General features: G+C 40.9%; 1 protein-coding gene across 1 annotated transcript in view; it reads left to right on the forward strand.

The window, feature by feature from the left end:
* Positions 1 to 284: 284 nt before the first annotated feature.
* GRPR (gastrin releasing peptide receptor) overlaps positions 285 to 26,540 on the forward strand; it is a 37,537-nt gene continuing 11,281 nt past the window's right edge. The window contains exon 1 of the mRNA XM_059910953.1: positions 285 to 697. Within this exon, the coding sequence (XP_059766936.1) occupies positions 285 to 697 (413 nt within the window). The remainder of the gene's footprint in view (positions 698 to 26,540) is intronic.

The raw sequence follows: 26,540 nt of genomic DNA on the forward strand, positions 1-26,540 counted from the left end.
TGGGTTTGATTCTAAGCCCTTCGGGAGCTGAGTTTTTGTGGGTGTTTTGCTGTTAACTTACTGAATTTAGAGATGTATTGCGTTGGTCACGTAAAGACCAGAGCAGCACCAGCATCAAAATAGTGACAATTTTGAATGCCATAGTCTCTATGTACTCAGAGTATTTTTATTAAAGAAGATAAAGAGCCCAGCATAGATTTTATCATCATCTTCACCAAACTGCAAAGTCAAAAGTTAAGCAACAGCATCTAAGGGCACTTTTTAGGTGGGAAAGAATCTAGAGGATGGCTCTGAATGACTGTTTGCTTCTAAACTTGGAAGTGGACCATTTCGTACACTGCAACATCTCTAATCACAGTGTGGATCTCCCCATGAACGACGACTGGTTCCACCCGGGGGTCCTGTATGTCATCCCTGCAATTTATGGGGTCATCATTCTGATAGGCCTCGTTGGCAACATCACCCTGATCAAGATCTTCTGTACCGTGAAGTCCATGCGAAATGTACCGAACCTATTCATCTCCAGCCTGGCTTTGGGAGACCTGCTCCTCCTGGTAACCTGTGCGCCCGTAGATGCCAGCAGGTACCTGGCCGACAGATGGCTGTTTGGCAGGATTGGTTGCAAACTGATCCCTTTTATCCAGCTTACCTCAGTAGGGGTGTCTGTCTTCACACTCACAGCTCTCTCAGCAGACAGGTAAGTCCTGGAGGACAGCGACCTTCTCTCTGAGGGTGGTAGGTGCCTCGGTAAATGAGCTACCACATCGGGACAAACGGGGCTGTTTGTGCGCAGGGAAGTTTCACTCAAACTCCAATTCCCTTCCAGGCATGTTTCTGTTCTAGGGACTACTTCTTGAGTTTGACATAATGGTTTCAGAAAGAAAAGTCAGTGGATGGGGGGTGGGGAGAAAAAAGATCTCTGAGTATAAGATTGAGGTGCATTTTCTGGAGACAGCTGATTTAGCCTTGCTTCTTCCTAACTTCTCACTCCCTGCAAAATTAATTGACTGGTGAGAAAAAAAAAAAAAAAAAAATCACACCTAATAGAGTTTAAACCCCAGGTAAATGTTTCTTGGAAGCAATTCAAAGTCTTCAGAGAACAGAAAAGTCCCACTGCATTTCTTCTTCAAATATTCTTTCAGAAATAACCAAGAGGAGAAAATAAGCAGCATTTCCTTGAAATCCATTCTCTTCAGACAGTTTAACTTTTCTCACAGCTGATGTTGTATTTGGTTCTCTGGAACTGAACAGTTTGTGTGCTGGTTTTTCTAAGTATCTCTTAGGTGAAATCAAGCATTATTTGGATTTTTTCTTTCCTTGAGAAAGCTCCATTCAAGGTTGATTTCAAATTTTAGTATCTTTATTGATGTACTTCCATATACAATACTTCTAGGGTTTTTGTTTTTTGGGCGGGGGGAGGGAGTCCAGTACAGTGTTTTATTCTGGGAAGTATACATATTTGTGAACTGCATTTCTTGTGTGAACATATTGCTTAAAAATTCACATTTATTCATTCTTAGACATTCATATTCATTCTTTGAGCATTTATCAGGTGTCTATCATGTAAAAAACACTTCCTTGATGAAATAACCAGTCAGGAAATATCTGCAGATTGTTCACATAAATTGCTGAGCATGTCTTATGTACTTCTGGGCTCTAGAACTGGACACAGTAATGAATAGGCTTCAGACACATTGTTGACCATATGGTCAAATTAAGAAAAACTGGTGCAAGGAACCAGAGACTATCAATTTTTATTTTAAAATCAACTGTATGTTATGGTGTTAAAGATACAAAGGGATTTGAGAGTGTACTGAGGAAGGCATAGAAGCAGCTCTTGAAAATTTATACTCTGAAGAAAATGTCCCACATTTTAATACATACGGTGCTGGCTTCTCACTTTGTAGAGGAACAAACAGTCCCCAGGTGATCTGGGTTTGTGGAGTAATGGACAAATAAAGATAGTGTTATCAGTATTTGTAGACATGTGTTTATACTTAGCTGCCTGAAGTACACTGCTCAGCACACACAACTTTTTCAGACTGAAAAATAATAGCCCAGGAATGAGGTTTGCACATGGCGCCCACTAGACAGGGTTTCTCGGTTCCTGCCACTCACCACCAGCTTGCTCTAACCCTGAACATATGCCCACCAAGGCCTGATGACCACAGGCAGTCTCACTGTTGAGCCAGGGCAGGCAAACTGTGGAGCTGGCAGCAGGTCTGTGGCTGGTTACCAGTGGCCAAGGGCACCTCAGGATGACAGTCATTTTCTTGATGGGATGATGAGATTTTGGTTTCCGGGTTGGTGAGTGCAGTGGTACAGATGGCGTTTCCTGTCTTCCTGGGATGGGGTGGGGAGTGGGGGAGAGGAAAGTGAGGGAGTGCAATGGAAAGATACAGCTGCAGGGAACTCTTCTCCAGGGTTTCAAAGCAGACCAAATTCCCCATCAGCAGAAAGGCTCTCTCAAAAGCCAGGCTGCACCATTTGGCAGCTCTGGTGTGTTCTCAGTAAGTTTACAGTTACCGCATGTCTTTCCCAAGTTCAGAAATTACTGTAAGCTACCATATAACTAACTTTTTGTGTTTTGCTAAGGCCTAAAAAAGCTGACCGATTACCTGAATCACAAGTAGTGCCTCTAACCAATTTCAACAAGAATAGGTATTGAGCTAGTTAAAATATATAAGACTGTACTTATCAATGTGTCTCATCTTTAAAAGCTATTGGAGTTTTATAACAACCTCATGAGGTTGGCAGGGCAAATACACACACGTGCACACACACACACACAATATCTGTATTTTTTCTTCTCAACAAGGTATAATTATATACAGTAAACTGAACAAGTGTACAGCTCAATATATTTTCACATATTCTGTATAACAACATAACCACCACCCAGACAGAGATATAGAACAGTTCCAGCACCCCAGGATTTTCCTTTATGTCCCTTTCCAGTTAATACCCAACCCCATAGAGAGGCAATCACTATTCTGAGTTCAATTACCATGTATTATTTTTGCCAGTTCTTTAATCTCATATACATGGAATCATACTTCTTATGCTTATCCTTATGTCTGGGATAGTCATCCACGTTGGTGCACATAGCAATGGTTTATTCTTTTTAATTGTTGTGTAGTGTTCCATTGTATGAATATACCTCAGTTTATTTATCCATTTTAATACTGATGGACATTGGATTTTTTCCAGTTTGGGGTTGATCATAACCTGCTCTGGGTATTCTTATTCATGCCTGTTGGGGAACAAAAGTGTTTCTCTTGGGTATATGCCTGGGAGAGGGATTGCTGGATCATAGGGGCAGGTATTTAGTAAATATTGTCAAAGAGTTTTCCAAAGTGGTAGTCTGTATCTGATGGATTGGTCAAAGGGTGAACCAGAAGACCCTCAAAACTGGATGATCATCGCAATCATTGGGGAGCTTAAAAATATGCAAGTTCTTAGCCCCCATCTTAAATCTACTGACTCAGGATCGATGGTAGTCATCCATCCCTGCCCCCTATAGGTTGACCAGCAATGCGAGTACTCATCCCAGCCTCCCTTCTGCAGCTTTCTCTCCCCCAGGTGAACTTGAGTCTTTGTTAATGTGAAAAGAATAACATTTTTCTAGAAAAGTTTATACTGGGGCACTAAAGGGAAACTTCAAGGCAGTCCCAGAAACCAGAATTCTGTGTTTCACGACACTGACCAATTGCAGATTGGCATTCAAACCCCTTCACTATTGGTCCCAGCCTCCCCCTCGCCCCATGCTATCTTCCCCTCCTTACACACATTCAGATCCTCGTACACGGTTGTTACACCAACAGGTTCCTGGCTCTGCTTCCTTGCTTATGCTGAGTCACATCCACTCTCCAGAATCCTTTCTCCTTTCCTAAATAGGAGACTCTTCTCCCCAACCCATGTGATGTATGGAAGTGGAATGGATATCAACAGCCCTGCATTTTAGGCTTCTTTTTTTCTGCCATTACTACCCATATAAGGGAGTCAGTCCAAGTCTCTTAACTCTCTGACCTTAGTTGAATCATCTGTGAGATAATAGACTTGAGCTAGATTATTTCTAAGGTCCTTCCAAATTTTAAACTCATGATTTTTATCTGTCATCTTGCCCATCACTCAGATTCTGGCTCAAACCTCCTCCTTAAAGCCCTAAGTTGGACCATTCTAGTCCAGATTTTCTGGCCCTCTTCTAAACATGAGGCTTATTATCTGATACATGAATTATCTCGTGACATCTTTCATCTTGCTGTTTTGAAGTATTTCATTCATTTCTCTTTTTTTAGTCTCTCGTATATTCATTGCTTTGACTTTTCAAGTAGATTATTAAGAATGTAGAAGGCAGAGATTTCTTATATATTATATCTTACAGTGCCTCAGATGGTTTCTTGTACCTAATGGGTGATCAAAAAATATTGATTAGGGCTTCCCTGGGGGTGCAGTGGTTAAGAATCTGTCTGCCAATGCAGGGGACATGGGTTCGAGCCCTGGTCCGGGAAGATCCCACATGCCGTGGAGCAACTAAGCCTGTGCACCACAACTACTGAGCCTGCACTCTAGAGCCCGCAAGCCACAACTACTGAGCCCACGTGCTGCAGCTACTGAAGCCCACGCGCCTAGACCCCGTGCTCTACAAGACGAGAGGCCACTGCAGTGAGAAGCCTGTGTACCGCAATGGAGAGCAGCCCCCACTCGCCACAACTACAGAGAGCCCACGCACAGCAACGAGGACCCAAAGCAGCCAAAAATAAATAAATAAAATAAATAAATTTATTTAAATATATATATATATTGATTAGGGGCTTCCCTGGTGGCACAGTGGTTAAGAATCCGCCTGCCAACGCAGGGGACACGGGTTCGATCCCCGGTCTGGGAAGATCCCACATGCCGTGGAGCAACTAAGCCCATGCACCACAACTACTGAGCCCGCGTGCCGCAACTACTGAAGCCTGCGCTCTAGAGCCCGTGCTCCACAACAAGAGAAGCCACCGCAATGAGAAGCCCGCACACTGCAACGAAGAGTAGCCCCCGCTCGCCGCAACTGGAGAAAGCCTGTGCGCAGCAATGAAGACCCAACGCAGCCAAAAATAAAATTTTAAAAAATTTTAAAATAAAGTTTAAAAATAACTAAATAAATATTGATTAATTAAAAGTATGGTTAATCATCTGAAAGCATACTCTTAAAAAATATATCACACAGTCACCTGCTTCTTCTCTGTTCCTCTCTATTAAGCTCTCATTATTTGGGCAAATGAGAGAAAATCTATTCTTTGTGAGTCAGTAACTAGATTTGGGGGATGAGATGGGTTGATGGATGGATAGATGGAAAGAGGTGGATGGATAGGAGGTTGGATGGTTGGATGAGTGGATGGGCAGATGGATGGAGAGATAGGTGAATGTTTGGGATGGATGGATATATTTTTTACATACTGGTCTTTGCTACTAGATGCCCATCTCTATACTAGGTGCCTCAGTATTATATAAGTGGAATTTAAGACCTAACAGGAAAAGGGTAAGGAGAGTTTGCGTTTTCTTTTCCAGTATAAAAGCAAAGAATAAAGCTGGATTTAATGTTAATAGCATTTATATTACATGCCCAAGTTATATTGTGTCTGCTTCAGTATTATTACTCAGTTTTATTTCTGCTAGAATGGGGCTGACAGAATAAATCCTAAGGCCAGATGTGCTCCACTGTAAAGTGATCCTTCTTTGATTCCATAGAAAAGACTTTTCCTAGGTTTTCCCCTCCCTTGTGATTTGGAATGTGTAAAGAAACAGGAAAGTATTACATTAATGCAACCTTCTTGAAGTACAGATTCTTTGAATTCACTGCAAGGAATTTATGAGATAATGTAGTTTTCAGCCTCTCCTGACATCTAGAGCTGCATGGTCCAACATGGGAGCCACTAACCACATGTGGTTATTTAAATTTAGATTTAATTTATTATTATTATTATTATTATTATTATTATTTTGGCTGCACCACACGGCTTGCGGGATCTCAGTTCCCTGACTAGGGATTGAACCTGGGCCACAGCAGTGAAAGCCCGGAATCCTAACCACTAGGCCATCAGGGAACTCCCAAGATTTAATTTAAATAAAACTAAAAATTCAGTTCCTTAGTCAAACCAGCCACATGTCAAGTGCTCAGTGCCACATGTGATTCTACTGGACAGCACAGATACAAAACATTTCCATAACTGCAGAAAGTTCTGTTGGACAACGCAGAAGAGAGTTTGTTCTGTGCCTTGGGGTCCAAATCTCTTTCCCAGGATCCATGTTAGCTGCTTTCTTTCATTGAGGGTATCAGGAATCCCTCAGGCAAATATCGAATGCCTCCCAGCTGCATGGGCTCTTCCTGTCTGTAAAATATCTTCTATTGGAAGATACTCAAAGATGAAGGGAAAAGAATACAGGCAACCCAATACAATCACCAGTCACAGACTTGGGGAATTTAGGCATCCCATTGATGAGGTTTTGAGACTTTCTGAAGAATACCTATGGGGTTCACTTTCCAGTCTGCGCTGTGAACTTCTGTCTGATCCTTCCATTCTCTTTTGCCAGGCCCTCTTCCATCTGCCAGTCTATCTTTTTACCTTCTTATCTCAAACTTCACCAAACACTGCTCTAGCTAAGCTCTTATCGCCTCCCATACATGCTGCCTGACTTCTACCCGCTTTTACTTCACTTTCCCCTCCCTGATGACTGGGCTCTTCCCTCCATCTATCCAAATGCTACCAATCTTTCAAGACACAGTTCAAGCCCTTCTCTTCTATGAAGCATTCCCTGACCCTTTGGCTTTCACTGATATTTTCCCCTTTCCTAAGATGCTTTTGCCTGTACTGTTCTTTAAATATCAAATTTATCCTACCTTGTATTACTAGGTCCTTTTTATAGATGTGTTTTCTACTTCCTTCATTATATGAGATGCTCCGTGGGGTCTGTGCCTGCTACAACGCCCAGGCCCACCTTACATCTAGTAAGAGGACAATAGCTACAGATTGGTTGATGTTTAAGCGGCGACAAAATGATAAAGTGTAGCAGCTACAAGTAGAAGTCATCCTCAAGTTCATACCCTTATAAATGGTGCTCTGAGACTCAACTTCCAACATTGGGGGAGGGGGTTCCCCACACATCCAACAAGCAATTCTCAGAACACCAGCTAGGTGTCTGAGAATTCAACTCAATTCTGACACTATCAACCCAGAGATAGCGTCGGATTTCACAGGTTGAGGGCTCAGTCCTACAAGACTGCCCCACCCGCCACTCCCACTTCAGATGCCAGTCACAAACCTGTGCTTCCGACCATCTGGCTAAAAATCAGAGGTCCCCATGACCCCCTGTCCTCAGGTTCCATTAATTTGCTAGAGTGACTCACAGAACTCAGGAAAGCATGTTGCTTATTAAATCACTGGCTTATTGTAAAAGGGTACAATACTTTTATCCTCAGGAACAGCCAGGTGGAAGAGATGCATAGGGCAAGGTATGAGGAAAGGGAGCTTCCCGGCCCTCTCCAGGTGCCACTCTCCCTGCATCTCCACGTGTTCACCAACCCAGAAGCTCTCCGAACCTTGTCCTTTTGGGTGTTTATGAAGGCTTCCTTACGTAGTCATGATTGATTAAACCATTGGCCACTGACAACTGATTCAACCTCCAGCCACATCCCCCTCCCCAGAGGTCTGGGGCTGGGACTGAAAGTTCCAGCCCTCTAATCACGAGTTGAATCACTTGGTGACCAGCCCCCATCCTTAACTGCTTTCCCAAAGTCATTAACATAACAAAAGACACCTTTATCACTCTCAACACACTTAGGAAATTCCAAGGGTTTTAAGAGTGTGAGCCAGGGGAGATTAACCAAGATGGCGGAGTAGAAGGACGTGCTGTCACTCCCTCTTGCGAGAGCACCAGAATCACAACTGACTGCTGGACCATCATTGACAGGAAGACCCTGGACTTCACCAAGGAGGATACCCCACGTCCAAGGACAGAGGAGAAGCCACAGTGAGACGGTAGGAGGGGCGCAAGCAGAGTAAAATCAAACCCCGTAACTGCTGGGTGGGTGACTCACAGACTGGCGAACACTTATACCACAGAAGTCCACCCACTGGAGTAAAGGTTCTGAGCCCCACGTCAGGCTTCCCAACCTGGGGGTCAGGCAACGGGAGGAGGAATTCCTAGAGAATCAGACTTTGAAGCCTAGTGGGAATTGGATTGCAGGACTTTGACGGGACTGGGGGAAACAGAGACCCCACTCTTGGAGGGCACACACAAAGTAATGTGTGCATCAGGACCCAGGGGAAGGAGCAGTGAGCCTGGGGGAGACTGAACCAGACCTACCTGCTGGTGTTGGGGGGTCTCCTGCAGAGGCGAGTGGTGGCTCTGTTTCACCGTGGGGATAAGGACACTGGCAGCAGAGGTTCTGGGAAGTTCTCCTTGGCATGAGCCCTCCCAGAGTCTGCCATTAACCCCACCAAAGAGCACGGGTAGGCTCCAGTGTTGGGTTGCCTCAGGCAAAACAGCCAACAGGGAGGGAACCCAGCCCCACCCATCAACAGTCAAGTGGATTAAGGTTTTACTGAGCTCTGACCGCCACAGCAACAGGGAGGGAACCCAGCCCCACCCATCAACAGTCAAGTGGATTAAGGTTTTACTGAGCTCTGACCGCCACAGCAACAGTCAGCTCTACCCACCACCAGAGCCTCCCATCAAGCCTCTTAGATAGCCTCAACCACCAGAGGGCAGACAACAGAAGCAAGAAAAACTATAATCCTGCAGCCTGTGGACCAAAAACCACAGTTACAGAAAGATAGAGAAGATGAAAAGGCAGAGGGCTATGTACCAGATGAAGGAACAAGAAAAAACCCCAGAAAAACAACTAAATGAAGTGGAGATAGGCAACCTTCCAGAAAAAGAATTCAGAATAATGATAGTGAAGATGATCCAGGACCTTGGAATAAGAATGGAGGCAAAGATTGAGAAGATGCAAGAAATGATTAACAAAGACCTAGAAGAATTAAAGAACAAACAAACAGAGATGACCAATACAATAACTGAAATGAAAACTACACTAGAAGGAATCAATAGCAGAATAACTGAGGCAGAAGAACGGATAAGTGACCTGGAAGACAGAATGATGGAATTCACTGCTGCGGAACAGACTAAAGAAAAAAGAATGAAAAGAAATGAAGACAGCCTAAGAGACCTCTGGGATAACATTAAACGCAACAACATTCGCATTATAGGGGTCCCAGAAGGAGAAGAGAGAGAGAAAGGACCAGAGAAAATATTTGAAGAGATTATAGTCGAAAACTTCCCTAACATGGGAAAGGAAATAGCCACCCAAGTCCAGGAAGCGCAGAGAGTCCCATACAGGATAAACCCAAGGAGAAACACGCCGAGACACATAGTAATCAAAGTGGCAAAAATTAAAGACAAAGAAAAATTATTGAAAGCAGCAAGGGAAAAACGACAAATAACATACAAGGGAACTCCCATAAGGTTAACAGCTGATTTCTCAGCAGAAACTCTGCAAGCCAGAAGGGAGTGGCATGATATACTTAAAGTGATGAAAGGGAAGAACCTACAACCAAGATTACTCTACCCGGCAAGGATCTCATTTAGATTTGATGGAGAAATCAAAAGCTTTACAGACAAGCAAAAGCTAAGAGAATTCAGCACCACCAAACCAGCTCTACAACAAATGCTAAAGGAACTTCTCTAAGTGGGAAACACAAGAGAAGAAAAGGACCTACAAAAACAAACACAAAACAATTAAGAAAATGGTCATAGGAACATACATATCGATAATTACCTTAAACGTGAATGGATTAAATGCCCCAACCAAAAGACATAGACTGGCTGAATGGATACAAAAACAAGACCCATATATATGCTGTCTACAAGAGACCCACTTTAGACCTAGGGACACATACAGACTGAAAGTGATGGGATGGAAAAAGATATTCCATGCAAATGGAAATCAAAAGAAAGCTGGAGTAGCTATACTCATATCAGATAAAATAGACTTTAAATTAAAGAATGTTACAAGAGACAAGGAAGGACACTACATAATGATCCAGGGATCAATCCAAGAAGAAGATATAACAATTATAAATATATATGCACCCAACATAGGAGCACCTCAATACATAAGGCAACTGCTAACAGCTATAAAAGAGGAAATCGACAGTAACACAATAATAGTGGGGGACTTTAACACCTCACTTACACCAATGGACAGATCATCCAAAATGAAAATAAATAAGGAAACAGAAGCTTTAAATGACACAATAGACCAGATAGATTTAATTGATATATATCGGACATTCCATCCAAAAACAGCAGATTACACGTTCTTCTCAAGTGCGCACGGAACATTCTCCAAGATAGATCACATCTTGGGTCACAAATCAAGCCTCAGTAAATTTAAGAAAATTGAAATCATATCAAGCATCTTTTCTGACCACAACGCTATGAGATTAGAAATGAATTACAGGGAAAAAAACGTAAAAAGGACAAACACATGGAGGCTAAACAATACGTTACTAAATAACCAAGAGATCACTGAAGAAATCAAAGAGGAAATCAAAAAATACCTAGAGACAAATGACAATGAAAACACGACGACCCAAAACCTATGGGATGCAGCAAAAGCAGTTCTAAGAGGGAAGTTTATAGCTATACAAGCCTACCTAAAGAAACAAGAAAAAGCTCAAGTAAACAATCTAACCTTACACTTAAAGAAACTAGAGAAAGAAGAACAAACAAAACCCAAAGTTAGCAGAAGGAAAGAAATCATAAAGATCAGAGCAGAAATAAATGAAATAGAAACAAAGAAAACAATAGCAAAGATCAATAAAACTAAAAGTTGGTTCTTTGAGAAGATAAACAAAATTGATAAACCATTAGCCAGACTCATCAAGAAAAAGAGGGAGAGGACTCAAATCAATAAAATCAGAAATGAAAAAGGAGAAGTTACAACAGACACTGCAGAAATACAAAGCATCCTAAGAGACTACTACAAGCAACTTTATGCCAATAAAATGGACAACCTGGAAGAAATGGACAAATTCTTAGAAAGGTATAACCTTCCAAGACTGAACCAGGAAGAAATAGAAAATATGAACAGACCAATCACAAGTAATGAAATTGAAACTGTGATTAAAAATCTTCCAACAAACAAAAGTCCAGGACCAGATGGCTTCACAGGTGAATTCTATCAAACATTTAGAGAAGAGCTAACACCCATCCTTCTCAAACTCTTCCAAAAAATTGCAGAGGAAGGAACACTCCCAAACTCATTCTATGAGGCCACCATCACCCTGATACCAAAACCAGACAAAGACACTACAAAAAAAGAAAATTACAGACCAATATCACTGATGAATATAGATGCAAAAATCCTCAACAAAATACTAGCAAACAGAATCCAACAACACATTAAAAGGATCATACACCACGATCAAGTGGGATTTATCCCAGGGATGCAAGGATTCTTCAATATATGCAAATCAATCAATGTGATACACCATATTAACAAATTGAAGAATAAAAACCATATGATCATCTCAGTAGATGCAGAAAAAGCTTTTGACAAAATTCAACACCCATTTCTGATAAAAACTCTCCAGAAAGTGGGCATAGAGGGAACCTACCTCAACATAATAAAGGCCATATATGACAAACCCACAGCAAACATCATTCTCAATGGTGAAAAACTGAAAGCATTTCCTCTAAGATCAGGAACGAGACAAGGATGTCCACTCTCACCACTATTATTCAACATAGTTTTGGAAGTCCTAGCCACGGCAATCAGAGAAGAAAAAGAAATAAAAGGAATACAAATTGGAAAAGAAGAAGTAAAACTGTCACTGTTTGCGGATGACATGATACTATACATAGAGAATCCTAAAACTGCCACCAGAAAACTGCTAGAGCTAATTAATGAATATGGTAAAGTTGCAGGATACAAAATTAATGCACAGAAATCTCTTGCATTCTTATACACTAATGATGAAAAATCTGAAAGAGAAATTATGGAAACACTCCCATTTACCATTGCAACAAAAAGAATAAAATACCTAGGAATAAACCTACCTAGGGAGACAAAAGACCTGTATGCAGAAAACTATAAGACACTGATGAAAGAAATTAAAGATGATACCAACAGATGGAGAGATATACCATGTTCTTGGATTGGAAGAATCAACATTGTGAAAATGAGTATACTACCCAAAGCAATCTACAGATTCAATGCAATCCCTATCAAATTACCAATGGCATTTTTTACGGAGCTAGAACAAATCATCTTAAAATTTGTATGGAGACACAAAAGACCCCGAATAGGCAAAGCAGTCTTGAGGCAAAAAAATGGAGCTGGAGGAATCAGACTCCCTGACTTCAGACTATACTACAAAGCTACAGTAATCAAGACAATATGGTACTGGCACAAAAACAGAAACATAGATCAATGGAACAAGATAGAAAGCCCAGAGATTAACCCACGCACCTATGGTCAACTAATCTATGACAAAGGAGGCAAAGATATACAATGGAGAAAAGACAGTCTCTTCAATAAGTGGTGCTGGGAAAACTGGACAGCTACATGTAAAAGAATGAAATTAGAATACTCCCTAACACCATACACAAAAATAAACTCAAAATGGATTAGAGACCTAAATATAAGACTGGACACTATAAAACTCTTAGAGGAAAACATAGGAAGAACACTCTTTGACATAAATCACAGCAAGATCTTTTTTGATCCACCTCCTAGAGTAATGGAAATAAAAACAAAAATAAACAAATGGGACCTAATGAAACTTCAAAGCTTTTGCACAGCAAAGGAAACCATAAACAAGATGAAAAGACAACCCTCAGAATGGGAGAAAATATTTGCAAATGAATCAACGGACAAAGGATTAATCTCCAAAATATATAAACAGCTCATTCAGCTCAATATCAAAGAAACAAACACCCCAATCCAAAAATGGGCAGAAGACCTAAATAGACATTTCTCCAAAGAAGACATACAGATGGCCACGAAGCACATGAAAAGATGCTCAACATCACTAATTATTAGAGAAATGCAAATCAAAACTGCAATGCGGTATCACCTCACTCCTGTTAGAATGGGCATCATCAGAAAATCTACAAACAACAAATGCTGGAGAGGGTGTGGTGAAAAGGGAACCCTCTTGCACTGTTGGTGGGAATGTAAATTGATACAGCCACTATGGAGAACAATATGGAGGTTCCTTAAAAAACTAAAAATAGAATTACCATATGACCCAGCAATCCCACTACTGGGCATATACCCAGAGAAAACCGTAATTCAAAAAGACACATGCACCCGAATGTTCATTGCAGCACTATTTACAATAGCCAGGTCATGGAAGCAACCTAAATGCCCATCAACAGACGAATGGATAAAGAAGATGTGGTACATATATACAATGGAATATTACTCAGCCATAAAAAGGAACGAAATTGAGTCATTTGTTGAGACGTGGATGGATCTAGAGACTGTCATACAGAGTGAAGTAAGTCAGAAAGAGAAAAACAAATATCGTATATTAATGCATGTATGCGGAACCTAGAAAAATGGTACAGATGAGCCAGTTTGCAGGGCAGAAGTTGAGACACAGATGTAGAGAATGGACATATGGACACCAAGGGGGGAAAACTGCGGTGGGGTGGGGATGGTGGTGTGCTGAATTGGGCGATTGGGATTGACATGTATACACTGATGTGTATAAAACTGATGCCTAATAAGAACCTGCAGTATAAAAAAACAAACAAAACAACTAATACTAAACTTTCATTGGGTTATTTGTATGGAAACATGTTAATATAAATGTTTCAGACATTACATGAAATTTCTAAAAATCTTATATTTGTATTTGTATGGAAATATGTATGGAAATATGTTGATATAAATGTTTCAGACATTAAAAAAAAAAAAAAAAAAAAAGAGTGTGAGCCAGGGACTGGACCAAGACCAAATGTATATGAGAAATATGTATTTGGTCATCTGAATGACCAAATATATATTTCTTATAAATCACAATATCTCACCTTGTTTGACACAGAGACCAAAAGAGGTGATGGAATTTGGCCTTGTCACAACAAATTCAGAGTAGAGTCACACTAGAACCCTGCTTTCCTCATTCCAAGTCCCAATTCCTTCAGGGAAACTGAAAACTTTTCTTCAGAAACCATCAAAACAAAGTCTAATTCCATTTCCCTTCTCTGGGCAGTGGGAGCTACTGATCCTGAACTCTACTGTTCTGTGGGAAGATACCCTGAGTGATTCCCAGTTAGCCCTCTTCTGAGGGGATCACCCCAGTGATTCCAAAGCTCCTCTACTGTTCTAGAGCCCAGCTTCACTGATCCCAAGGAGACTGGCCATTTCTCACAAGGGAGGACAATTTAATCTCTCGTAAAGCATCTTTCCCAGGAAGTCTCTCTGTTGGAGGAGTTTACATGAGTCACCAGTCCATAACTTCTCTAGGGTATGATTTTTCTGAAGCATATGCTGCCTCTCCAGAAGGAAACTCAGCTCCTGTCTCCCCATGGGGAGGGATCTGTCACAGCTGCTGGCCGGCTCTGGGAGAGCTCAGAGGGCAGGTGCAATGGGAGGGGGGGTTCCCAGCAAGACTCTTTGAGTTGGAGTGCTATGGAGATAAGGGCAGCAAAGAAGTCTGACCTTGTCTCTCACACATTATCTTTTAAAGTGGTAGACTTTTATGTGATTAATTATCATTTTTGGCAACTTAAAATGCATGGAGGCGAGACAGGTCACATGCTTAATCATGAAACATAGAGCATAGACTGAAAGGGCTCCCTGGTGAGGTTTTTTTGAACTGTGCTTGTCAATACCATCCTTTGAAAATAGACTAAATTTGCATTTTTGCACTTGTAAATCCTCCTAGTGTGTGGGGTTTGCATAAATTCCCTCTTAATTAAAACACATGTTGTGCAGAATAAAAGAAAAAAATTTTTCTCCATTCCTTTTTCTACTTCCCTGTAATAGATCAAGGGATCTTTTTTATTACAGTCATCTTTGAAATTCTGGTTATTAAGTATTAGATTAGTATCTGATATTTGCTGCTACATGAAATGATTTGATTTGCCTAGGAACCCCTAAGAGGCTGCAGGTTCATTTTATACATTAAATGTCACCTTCTGTAGGAGGTCTTCATTGGCCACTCAGACTAAAGGAATGACCAACGCTGTTCTATCATCCAGTTTCTTCTTTCAGGTTGACTGAGGTGTAACTTACACAGTAAACTTTTAGTCGTGCATTTCTATGAATTTTGACAATCTTCCACAGCCATGTAACCACCACCAGCACAATCAAGATATAGACCATTCCATCAGCCCCCCCAATCCTCTCATGTCCCTCTGTAGTCTATCCTCTTCCTCCACCCAGGAGGGAAGTTTTTTTCCACATCCAAACTTTCTTTAGTTTATAACCTCCATTACGTACTAAGTTGTTCTTACAGAAAATAAAGCTCCTAGAAAAAGTAAAAGAAAAAAAAGAAAGAAAGCAAATAAATCTCCTGGCAGCCACTGATCTTTTCCAAAATATATGAATGACATCATACAGTGTGCAGTTGTTTGAGCCTGGCTTCTTTCAACTCATGTTGTTGCATGTATCAGTAGTCCCTTCCTTTCTATTGCTGAGTCCATTGCATGGCTAGGCTACAGTTTGTTTATCCGTTCTTCAGTTAATGGGTATTAGGGTTGTTTTCAGTTTTGGATGATGATGAATCAAGCTGTCATAAACATTCACATACAGTTTTTGTATGGATGTATGTCTCCATTTCTCTTTGGTAAATGTCATCCACTATAATCTTTTTGAGAACTATTTTGTTCATTTGTTTGTTTACTTGTTTACTCTCTGTCTCCTACCACTAGAATATAAGCTCAAAAAAAAAAAAAAAAAAAAGAGAGAGAGGCTATGACATTCATTAGCATATTCACTGACACTAGGACAGTCCCTAACCTGTAGTAGGTGCTTGATAAGTATTTATTGAACACATGAATAGATGGATACATGAAGGAAGGAATAAAAGAATGAATGAATTCTGGTAGGTTCTACTATCCGTGTTGCTGCAAATGGCAAAATTTCACTTTTTTATGGCTGAGTAGTATTCCATTGTGTGTGTGTGTGTGTGTGTGTGTGTGTGTGTGTGTGTGTGTGTGTGTATACACTACATCTTCTTTATCCATCCGTTGATGGACACTTGGGTTGCTTTCATATCTTAGCAATTATAAATAATGCTGCTATGAACATTGGGGTGCATGTGTCTTTTTGAATTAGTTTTTTGGTTTTTTTGGATATATACCCAGGAATGGAATTAATAGGTCATATGGTAGTTCTATTTTTAGTTTTTTGAGAAACCTCCATACTGTTCTCCACAGTGGGTACACCAATTTACATTCCCACCAACAGTGCAGGAGGGTTCCCTTTCCTCCATACCCTCGCCAGCATTTGTTATTTGTGTTCTTTTTGATGACAGTCCTTCTGACAGACGTGAGGTGATATCTCATTATGGTTTTGATTTGCATTTCCCTAATGCTTAAGGATGTTGAGCATCTTTTCATGTGCCTGTTGGGTGATGTTTTTCTATAGAGAAATTAGAAAGATACCTCAGTCTTCTAGCATGGTTGATTCAAAGTGACTTATTTTTAATGAGAGGTTAGAAAAGTTTCTTTCAGCTTCATAACTCGTTATTGGTAATGTCATATAAGTGTTTAAGATTATTATAAAATGTTTAGGATCATCTGAGAAAGCCACTATCAAGTTTCTTTCCTATACGGGCTGTAAAATTTCACAGCATTTCAAGTTTTCTTGTGCCTTGAGTAATCTTAAATACTCATTTAATTGATGACGCCCATTGACCAATTTGCCATGGATGTCTTTGCATTATGAATTTTAAGTTACCTTTGTCAATGTTGGTATTTTGTGTGTATGCATGACATGAGTGACTTCACACAAATGTATTTGCTATTTGTAACTTGGCTATAGGTTTCTGCCCTATAAACACAGACACTCTGATAACCTCAATTTTGCTGATATATTTGGGTTTTTAAAAAAATTAATTAATTAATTTTTTTTTTTTTTTTGGCTTTGTTGGGTCTTCGATGCTGCGTGCGGGCTTTCTCCAGTTGCGGCGAGCGGGGGCTACTCTTCATTGCGGTGCACGGGCTTCTCACTGTGGTGGCTTCTCTTGTTGCGGAGCATGGGCTCTAGGTGTGTGGGCTTCAGTAGTTGTGGCACGCGGGCTCAGTAGTTGTGGCTTGCAGGCTCTAGAGTGCAGGCTCAGTAGTTGTGGTGCATGGGCTTAGTTGCTCCATGGCATGTGGGATCTTCCCAGACCAGGGATGGAACCCATGTCTCCTGCATTGGCAGATGGATACTTAACCACTGTGCCACCAGGGAAGTCCCTATATTTGGGTTTAAATCTACCATTTTATTATTTGGTTTTTGTTGGTCACACCTGTTTCATAATCCTTTTTCCCTCCCTTCTTGCCTTCTTTTAAATTAATTAAACATTTAAATTATTCTATCCTCCCCCCACCTCCCAGCATGAATTTGTAAATTATACAAACTCAATATTCTTTTAGGGGCTACTCTAGTGTTTACAACATGTATCCTTGACTTATTAAAATTTACTATAAATTAGAACTTTCCTACTTCCCAGACAAGGGTAATAGGACACTTTAACTTCATTCTAATTTCCTCCTGCCTTTTTTTTTTGGTTATTGTTATTCTATATTTCAACTCTATCCATATTTTAAAACCCACAAGACATTATGTTAATTGTTTTTACATACTTACATTTACTCACATATTTACCTTTAGATTTATTCCTGTATTCACCTTTTCTTGCTCTCCACTCCTTCCTGCATCTCTGTGACATCATCTGAGATTATTTCACTTCTGCCCAAAGAACGTCCTTAAGTATTTCACTTAGTATAAGTCTAATGGGGATACATTTTATGGTTTCATTTGTCTGAAAATGTCTTTATTTAATGTAATTTGGAGAGGATATTGTCACTGGGCATAGAATTCTAGCCTGGCTGTTCTTGTCTTCCCCACTTTGAAGTTGCCATTCATTGTCCTCTGACTTCCGCTATGAAGCCAGATGTCAGTTTCATTGTAGCTCCTTTAAAATTATTGATTTTTTTTCTCTTTGACTCATTTTAAGATGTTTCTCTTTATCTTTGGTTTTCAACAGCATTACTATGTTGCACTTAGATTTGGTTTTCTTTGTATTTTTCCTGCTTGAGATTCATAGCTTTTTTTTTAAACTTGTGGCTTGATGATTTTAGCCACATTTGGAAAGTTCTCAACCATTACAACTTCAAAGATTGTTTCTGCCCCATTCTCTTTTTCCTCTTCTTCTTTATGCTGTCTACATGTAAATAGAATAACTGCAGGTTAACTTAAAGCTTTTAAAGTTTTTTCCCCTTTTGGTTGTTTTTGCTTTTATTGAGGCAGGCGATTTCATACTTCAGTCAGGCCTCTGTGACTGGGAACTATTTTAAACACAATTTCATTTCACCATTTTGCCCATACATCTCTATTACCTTTTCTGTGTTTTCCGTCCTTTTTTCTCATTGTACTTCAGTCTGGCCATTTTCAGCTCAAAAATTCTCTCCAGCTGTGTCTAGTCTGCTTCTGAAGCTTCCGTTTAGTTCTTAATTTCAGTTACTGTCTATTGCAATTCTAGAATTTCCATTTGATTCTATCTTGTCACCTAATTTCTTGAATTAGTCCCGATATATTGTAAAATCCCTCTTTGGTAACTCTAACTTGTGGAACCTCTATAAGTCTGTTTCTATTATATATTTCTTCTCTTGTTTTTCGACCATTTTGTTTTCTCTCCCAGTATATGAGGCAATTTTTGTTTGACTACTTGATTTTGTATATGAAGAAGTGTAGATAATTTGGGGCTCTGGATAGTATTATCTTCCAGAAAAGATTAGCTTTTGCTTCTTGTGGGCAGGTAGGAGGTGGTGGTGTATCTGACCTTGTCAGGGATTGAACAGATTGGAGGCTGGGCTTGGTCTTTGTGAGAACTGGTCTATTTATGGTTCAGTGCTACTACTAGGATGTACCTCTTTGGGCATCTCAACTGTAAGCCTGGGGTGTTTACCCTGGCTTCTCTCCTTGGTGGGCCCTGAACTTCATTTATTATTCCCCTTCATCCTGAAACTGCTAGAAGCTCTTCTCAGCTCTCAGTTTCTCTTGGTGCTGCTTGAAATTTGGTAAATGCCTTAAGGGGAAAATGATGCTGAATAACAGCTTCATCTCTTTGCACTTCCTTTCTCTCCAGGATTTTGGCCCCTCAAATCCTTACTGCCTTGGTATTTCTCTGATGTTTTCAAAGGGATTTTCTAGCTTTTCCTTTTCTGGAGAGTTGGTCAGCAACAAGCTAGGTTGCCATTATCAGAAGTGGAAAATCCTGTACCATCTCTCTTACAGACCTGATCTGCTGCCCACAAAGCTATCCACATCCCAGTTCCTCTAAAAAGGAGTCCAGAACTACCTAGTCAGACCTTTGAGATCAGCATTCAGAGCCTCAAATTAAATCAGCAATTTAGATGCAGAGAAATGAGCTCTGGCTAACCTCAAAGTGAGTAAGTCAGGAATCTCAGCTGAGGCCTGCGGCAGTGGACACTGCCAAGTATTATAGGTACATCAAAGCCTCTGGGATCTTTCAACTAGGCCAGGTCTCTTAGCCCCAATAAGCAGGAGCTAGAGCTGACATTTAGTTATGCAGTGATTGATAAAAGCTGAAATTTCGTGGGAAGGACAGCGCCAAAATGTTGCTAAGATACACTTCTTTAAACTTCAGTTCTTTATTACTTTTTCTTTTTTTGTATTGTACCCAGACTAATTGGCCAGTGGTGATAGCTAAAGGTTACATAAGAAAGAAACAGGGGGAAAATGTGAAATACGGCACATAAAGAAATTTATTTCCAGTGTGAGAAGAATTTACTGTGACAATAGATAATAGGTCCATGTGACTCACTTATTTCTATGCTGTCTACATATAAATAGAATAACTACAGGTCAACTTTAAACTTTTCAAGGTTTCTTTTTTCTCTTTGGTGGTGCTTGTTTTTATTGTCAGGCAATTTCATACCAGGGTCAGGCCTCTGTTATGAGAAATACTTTAAACATAATTTTAAAACAACATAAAATTATGTAAAAACAAAAGTACAGTAGTTTCTCCGTGAGAACATATGGGAAATGCTTATTTATTTTAACATAAATGGTGGACAAAACAGATTGTTAAGAATTTCATTATTATCTTTTCCCTCTCCACTTTAAATGATTGGAAACATCACAGAAGAGCAGAAAAATCAGAATTTGGCATCTTTTCTTTCCTAGATTGTCAACAGAGGTAAAATTGAAGGTTAAAATGATTGGCTCAGGAATACATATATATACTACAAGATGAAGATAAATGTGGTCAATATTTAGTTTTAAGCATTCTTCACTTGTGCTTTAAAAAGCCTGCAAATCCGAAGTGCTGTAGACAAATATAAGTGACTTGGGGATCCAGAGACGGAGGTTCTAGTCTTGGTTTTCAGCTAACTGGCGGTGGGAACTCTGTGGGCACCAGTTTCCTCTTCTTTAAGTTAAGGAAATGGGACTTGAGGATGCCTAAGTTTTATATTCCATAGTTATATATAAAGCAGGTTTATAATCAAACATATTCTCACATATGTCTGTACCACGATGACAGTAGGGCATATACTGACCTAGCATCATCTGTTCTGAGTGTTCCACGAAGGAGAATATACATGTGTGAGTATCATTCTCTTGTTCTTTAAGGGCTTTACCTGGATGTATCTCAGTCCCTCGACCAGATTTTAAATCCTTAGTGGCCAGGGACTTTTATATCCGTAGTGCCAAGGAGAGCCTGAGATACTAAATTAGTATTTAAATGTGCTGATAAATTGACTAAGCATCCTGAGCCATGAGTGTTTAATACTGGAAAACCAGTGCCTGTAGTCTTCACTATCACAAATTAATAAGCCTAACAGGCGGTTCAGTGTGAAATGGAAGACGGTCTTTCCTCCGTCTAAAGAAGGAACCAACAGCTCCAGTATGGACAGGCAGAGAGCAACAGAAACGTGAGCTTTGGTCACACATTCAGTGCACATAGGCCAGGGACTGGGGAACTTTTTCCGTAAAGGGCCATATAGTGGATATTTTTGGGTTTTTTTTTTTTTAATTAATTAATTAATTTATTTATGGCCGTGTTGGGTCTTCGTTTCTGTGCGAGGGCTTTCTCTAGTTGTGGCAAGCGGGGCCACTCTTCATTGCGGTGCGCGGGCCTCTCACTATCGCGGCCTCTCTTGTTGCGGAGCACAGGCTCCAGACGTGCAGGCTCAGTAGTTGTGGCTCACGGGCCCAGTTGCTCCGCGGCATGTGGGATCTTCCCAGACCAGGGCTCGAACCCGTGTCCCCTGCATTGGCAGGCAGATTCTCAACCACTGCGCCACCAGGGAAGCCCGATATTTTTGGTTTTGTGGGCCATGAGGTTCCTGTTGCAACCACTCAACTCTGCCCTTATAGCGCAAAAGCAGCCATAGACATGATGTCAGCAAATGGTCATGGCTGAATTTCAGTAAATTCAGTAAAACTGAATTTCAGTAAAATGTTGTTTATTTATGGACACTGAAATGGGAATTTTGTGTAATTTTCACATGTTGTGAAGTATTCTTCTTCTTTTGATTTTTTTCCCCAGCCATAAAAAATGTCAAAACCACTCAGCTTGTGGGCCATATGAAAACAGGCAGAAGGCCAGGTTTGGCCAGCCGGCCTTAGGTTGCTGTCCCTGATATACAGGCGTGTACACACTTGCTGAGGCGGTCATTTAGCAGAGAGAGTTTCCTATTTAGATGGAGTGGGACCTAAGGGGATCCATGACCCCCGTCCACTTAGCCAGGACAGACTTCCTAGGGAAGATCATAAAGACAGATCATACAGCTGTGTGATGCTTTACGGTATGAGGCACCGTCACATCAGGCACATTAGCTTTTGGATCATCAAAAAATTGAGAGTCAAGCCAACGTTTTTAAGCCACGTGTCTTTTCCAGCATGCCTGGGTCCTCTGTGACACTAACAGTTGTTTAAATAAAGAAAATGAGAGTTTTAAATCCAGGTTTAGCTGGGTTCCAGCTCCCATAGGAGGGAGCATCTTTTCATTATGCGCTCATGTACACAAGTCACCTTAAAATTGTTAAAAAGGGAAATTGTGCTCAGGGAGAATCATTTCCTCAGTACCCCCAGGGATTCTTCTGGGCTTGAAATGGTTAGAGAAATAGGATGTGTTTGGGTCACAGGAGATCTCTTGGGAAAAGCCTAATAAGATGGTGTCCAGACTGATCTGGGGTAAGTGGACTTGAGAGGAGGATTTGGCTAGGAGCGTGGCAGCGGAGGAGTGGGTTATTTTGAGCATTGTGAACCCATTTCCTTACCTGCAAGTAAGACAGTACAGGCCAGACAAATGGGATGCACAGTTCTAGATTTTTAGTTTTAATTATATATTTGTTCAATAAGCAAAATAGGCATAAAATGAACAAGACATAGACCCAACCAACCCTTAAGAAACTCGTAGTCCTGTGACCCAGGGTGCATGAGCCTTTTTAATTTCCAGGATGGAATAAGAGAAAATGTCACTGAGTGTCCATGGCTTATGCTTTTCTTGACCTCTTCTGTACCTAGTACAGGACCGTGCAAAAGTAGGTGCTGAAGATATGCTTTTGATTATTAAAAGTGCTAGTTTTTGAGGAGTGGGGATGCTTCGCTTCATTTAGACGGGACGTGTTGTGCTGGAGCTAATCCTAGGAGGGATCTGTGAAAGCAGGGGCGTTGTCCTCTAGTGACCACCAGGGCTCCTCAGAGCCCTCCTCTGGACATGGTGCCCAGAGAGGCCAGCTGGTATCTGCAGAGCGCCACCTGCTGCCTAGAGGAGTCGTGGGCAGAAATGCTTAGGCTATAGACCCTAAAAAAGATATCAAATTGTATGCTCTGGATTCTGTCCAAAAGACAAAGGAAAGTTGGAAAGAAATATATCAAAACATCACATGTAAGACTTATGGATGATTTTCTCCTTTTTTTTTTTTTTTAAGAATTCTCTGTCTAAATTTCTACAATGAGCTGTTAACACTTTTATATTAAATTTTTTAACTGAAAAAAGTTGTTCAAATGAACTAACTGCCTCTAGACCACCTTCCTTGACATTGTCTTTGCTGAATCAAAGCAAACTTTTCCAATTGGTTCTTAAGATACCCCCCAAATTTCATGGTGACAGACTTACAAACTCTTTTTCCCTCCCTCCCTCCCTCTTCCTTCTTTCCTTCCTTCCTTCCTTCCCTCCTTCCCTCCCTCCCTCCCTCTTCCTTCCTTCCTTCCTTCCCTCCCTCCTTCCCTCTTCCTTCCTTCCTTCCTTCTGTTATGTTTTGGAGGTTCACATTTAATAGAGCACTACTTATATATAGTAAGGATAAATTCAAAAGCATTGAATTTTGTTGAAGAGATGTCTGAGTTTGAGCTCTGATTCTTCTAATTGTCAACTGTGTGACTTTGGGCAAATTATAAGCCTTAGTTTTCTGATCTGTAAAAAGGGATAAGGGTATTTACTTTTCATATTTCACAGGACTGTTGTAATTTTTGTAACGGTGAAATGAAATAATGTGTTGACTTCTTTATGAAATGTTAGAATTCCCAGTCAAAAAAGTGAGTGTACCATTAGCATGATTGTTGTTTCTGTTCATAAGGGAGCTAAGAGGGTGTGGTTGAAATCTCACCTGATTGATGTTCTAGTGGACAGTCACTTGAAAAGTGTTGGGAGCTGTACCAGGCACACAATAAGTGCTAATAAGTTTTGGTTAAATAAAAATTAAAAAAGAAAAAGAAATTGAGACAGCCTGCTTATACAGAAACAGCTAATTATGGAAGTGGGAGTAGAACACGGGGCTCCCAGTCTCCCTCCAGTCCCCCTCTCTCCTTGTCTTGGGCTCCTTCACCACTAGCGTTACCTCCCTGACGCTGGCAGGATCAGCCTTCTGGGCCAGGAGACCTAATAAGCTACAAAGTTGGGTCACCATATCTCCACGTATAAAACCTCTCACAAAAGGTTATTTAAATATAGTGCTCTTAAATTTTTATAATTAGCCACAATGACTCATATGCCATGATGGTATTTTTGAGCTTTAATGATTCTTTTTTTTTTTTTTTTTTTTAATGAGAGCCTCTGGGAACTACAGTTTTGTCTTTTTTTTTTTTAATTTTTTTTTTTTTTATTTATGGCTGTGTTGGGTCTTCGTTTCTGTGCGAGGGCTTTCCCCAGTTGCAGCAAGCGGGGGCCACTCTTCATCGCTGTGCGCGGGCCTCTCACTATCGTGGCCTCTCTTGTTGCGGAGCACAGGCTCCAGACGCGCAGGCTCAGTAATTGTGGCTCACGGGCCTAGTTGCTCCGCGGCATGTGGGATCTTCCCAGACCAGGGCTCGAACCCGTGTCCCCTGCATTGGCAGGCAGATTCTCAACCACTGTGCCACTGGGGAAGCCCAGAGCTTTAATGATTCTTATTTTGAAATTAAAAAAAAAAGATAATGTATTTTACTGAGATAATTTAGAAACTTAGAAATCCTATTTTTATCCCCAATAATTTGAAGTATATTTAAAAACTGAAATTGTCTCATTTTCTGTATATGTTTGATAACTTGACTGGACCAAGGGAAGAACTGACATACTGGTTGCGGTTGGTGGACCCCAGAGGTCACTTACAGACCTGGGCTTCCTGTGTTTCTCTGACTGAGGGTGATCCTGGCCAAGGGAAGGTGTGGGGCAGGCCGGAGTGCCCTGAATTAATACTGCAGGACAATTCTCGACCAAAGAGGGACGGGAGTCGGTGGGTAGACACCCCAGCCTCCTCGGCCCTTGGTGGCAAATTCTGGAATGTGCTCCCCCCAGTCTCTCAGGGGTCCCCAGCCGGCCTGTGCTCCAGTTGCCCTGTGTGGTACCCTATATTGCCTTTCATCCCCTCCCTGTGCCACTTCCCCTCTCCCTCCCCGTGCTTCCGGAGAGCCCCTCCCAAATAAACTACATGCACCTAAATCCTTGTCTCAGGGTCTGTTTGGGGGTGAATGACAATTTATATAGACAATTTATTACCCAGAGTCTATTATACCCTCCACACTAGAGCATGGGTGATTTTTTTTTCTGTCTTTGTGATTTTTTCCCAATTCTCTGTGTATCTTCTATGCCACGCAGTAGAGTAAATGCAGGCCACGTAACTATAATTTGAGATGGGATTTATAAACGTTCTTCAAACTTTTTGGCTCATAAATTGCTGAAAAAGTCTAACAAGTTATAAATATATGTTCCTCTCTCCATAACATTTTTGAGGAATGGCCTTCGAACAACTTGTGCCAGGATGTTTGCACACCTACTGAAATTTAACTGGGTTACTGCTTTCCTTTGTCATTTTAGACATACCCTCTGGCAACTGTAATATTTCATCCTGTTTATACCCCTTCTGATGGGCTCCCTTACAGGATTAGCACCAAGCTTTGGAATTAGATCATCCTGCTGAAACCCATTTTGGGCCCAAGGGTCAATAGTTGCTCAACTCTTTCTGCCAAAGCACCATCAGATGTCCAACAGTTGCTTGTGTTTCTCTTCCCATTTTATACCTCAGCTTCTACATCCCTCAGAGCCCTACACTTCTGAAACCTTCCCCATGTCAGTGGCTCTTTCTCTAGCCTCCTTCCAGCCTTTGGGTTTTAGTCCTTCCCTGATGCCTTTTTACCTCTGCTCCAGTGTCTCACTGAGATGGCCTCTTTAAGCCCTGAGGGTTCTGAATATATGAAAGAGTCCAGACCTCACTGTCGGCCTCAGGCCACAGAGAACTTCAAGGTGTATATATGGGGGTGAAAATGCAGGAGATTAGGTATAACAGACTCAAGGAGGAAGAACAAAAATTTTGTGTCTGTCTAGAAAGATACTACTTTCCCCATGGCTGCAGCAGGCAGGGAAGAGACACTCTGATCCTTTCTTTGGTTTTCTTCCTTAGTTCCAATACCAGTAAAGGGGAGCAGAATTTGCCCCAAAATGTGCCTCATTGGCATAAGGATAATTTTTGAGTTTTTTTTTTTTTTTTAAGAAAATAGCGCATTTAGGAGAAGCTCTAAAAACTGAGTAGAAGTTACCCTGTTATAGGAGACATTTACATTTATAAGGGAAATCTCCATTTGTAAGGGTGTCTCCCTTTTGGTATCAGGAAAAAGAGGATGACTCTAAATCTCTAGAAACTTATCAATGTAGAAGGCATGGACTGAAATCTGTAGAATGAGCTTATACTTCTTTACTGTTCTTTGCCTGGTAACCTCCTAGGACCGGCTCCCCCACCCACTTCTTTTGTCTTTAGCTGAAGATGGTATTTAAGGTGATGGCTTGGGCCTTTTCAGGGAGTTACTCAGTCTTCCTGGGTCT

Source organism: Balaenoptera ricei, chromosome X (assembly GCF_028023285.1).
Source record: "Balaenoptera ricei isolate mBalRic1 chromosome X, mBalRic1.hap2, whole genome shotgun sequence".
Classification (NCBI taxonomy): domain Eukaryota; kingdom Metazoa; phylum Chordata; class Mammalia; order Artiodactyla; family Balaenopteridae; genus Balaenoptera; species Balaenoptera ricei.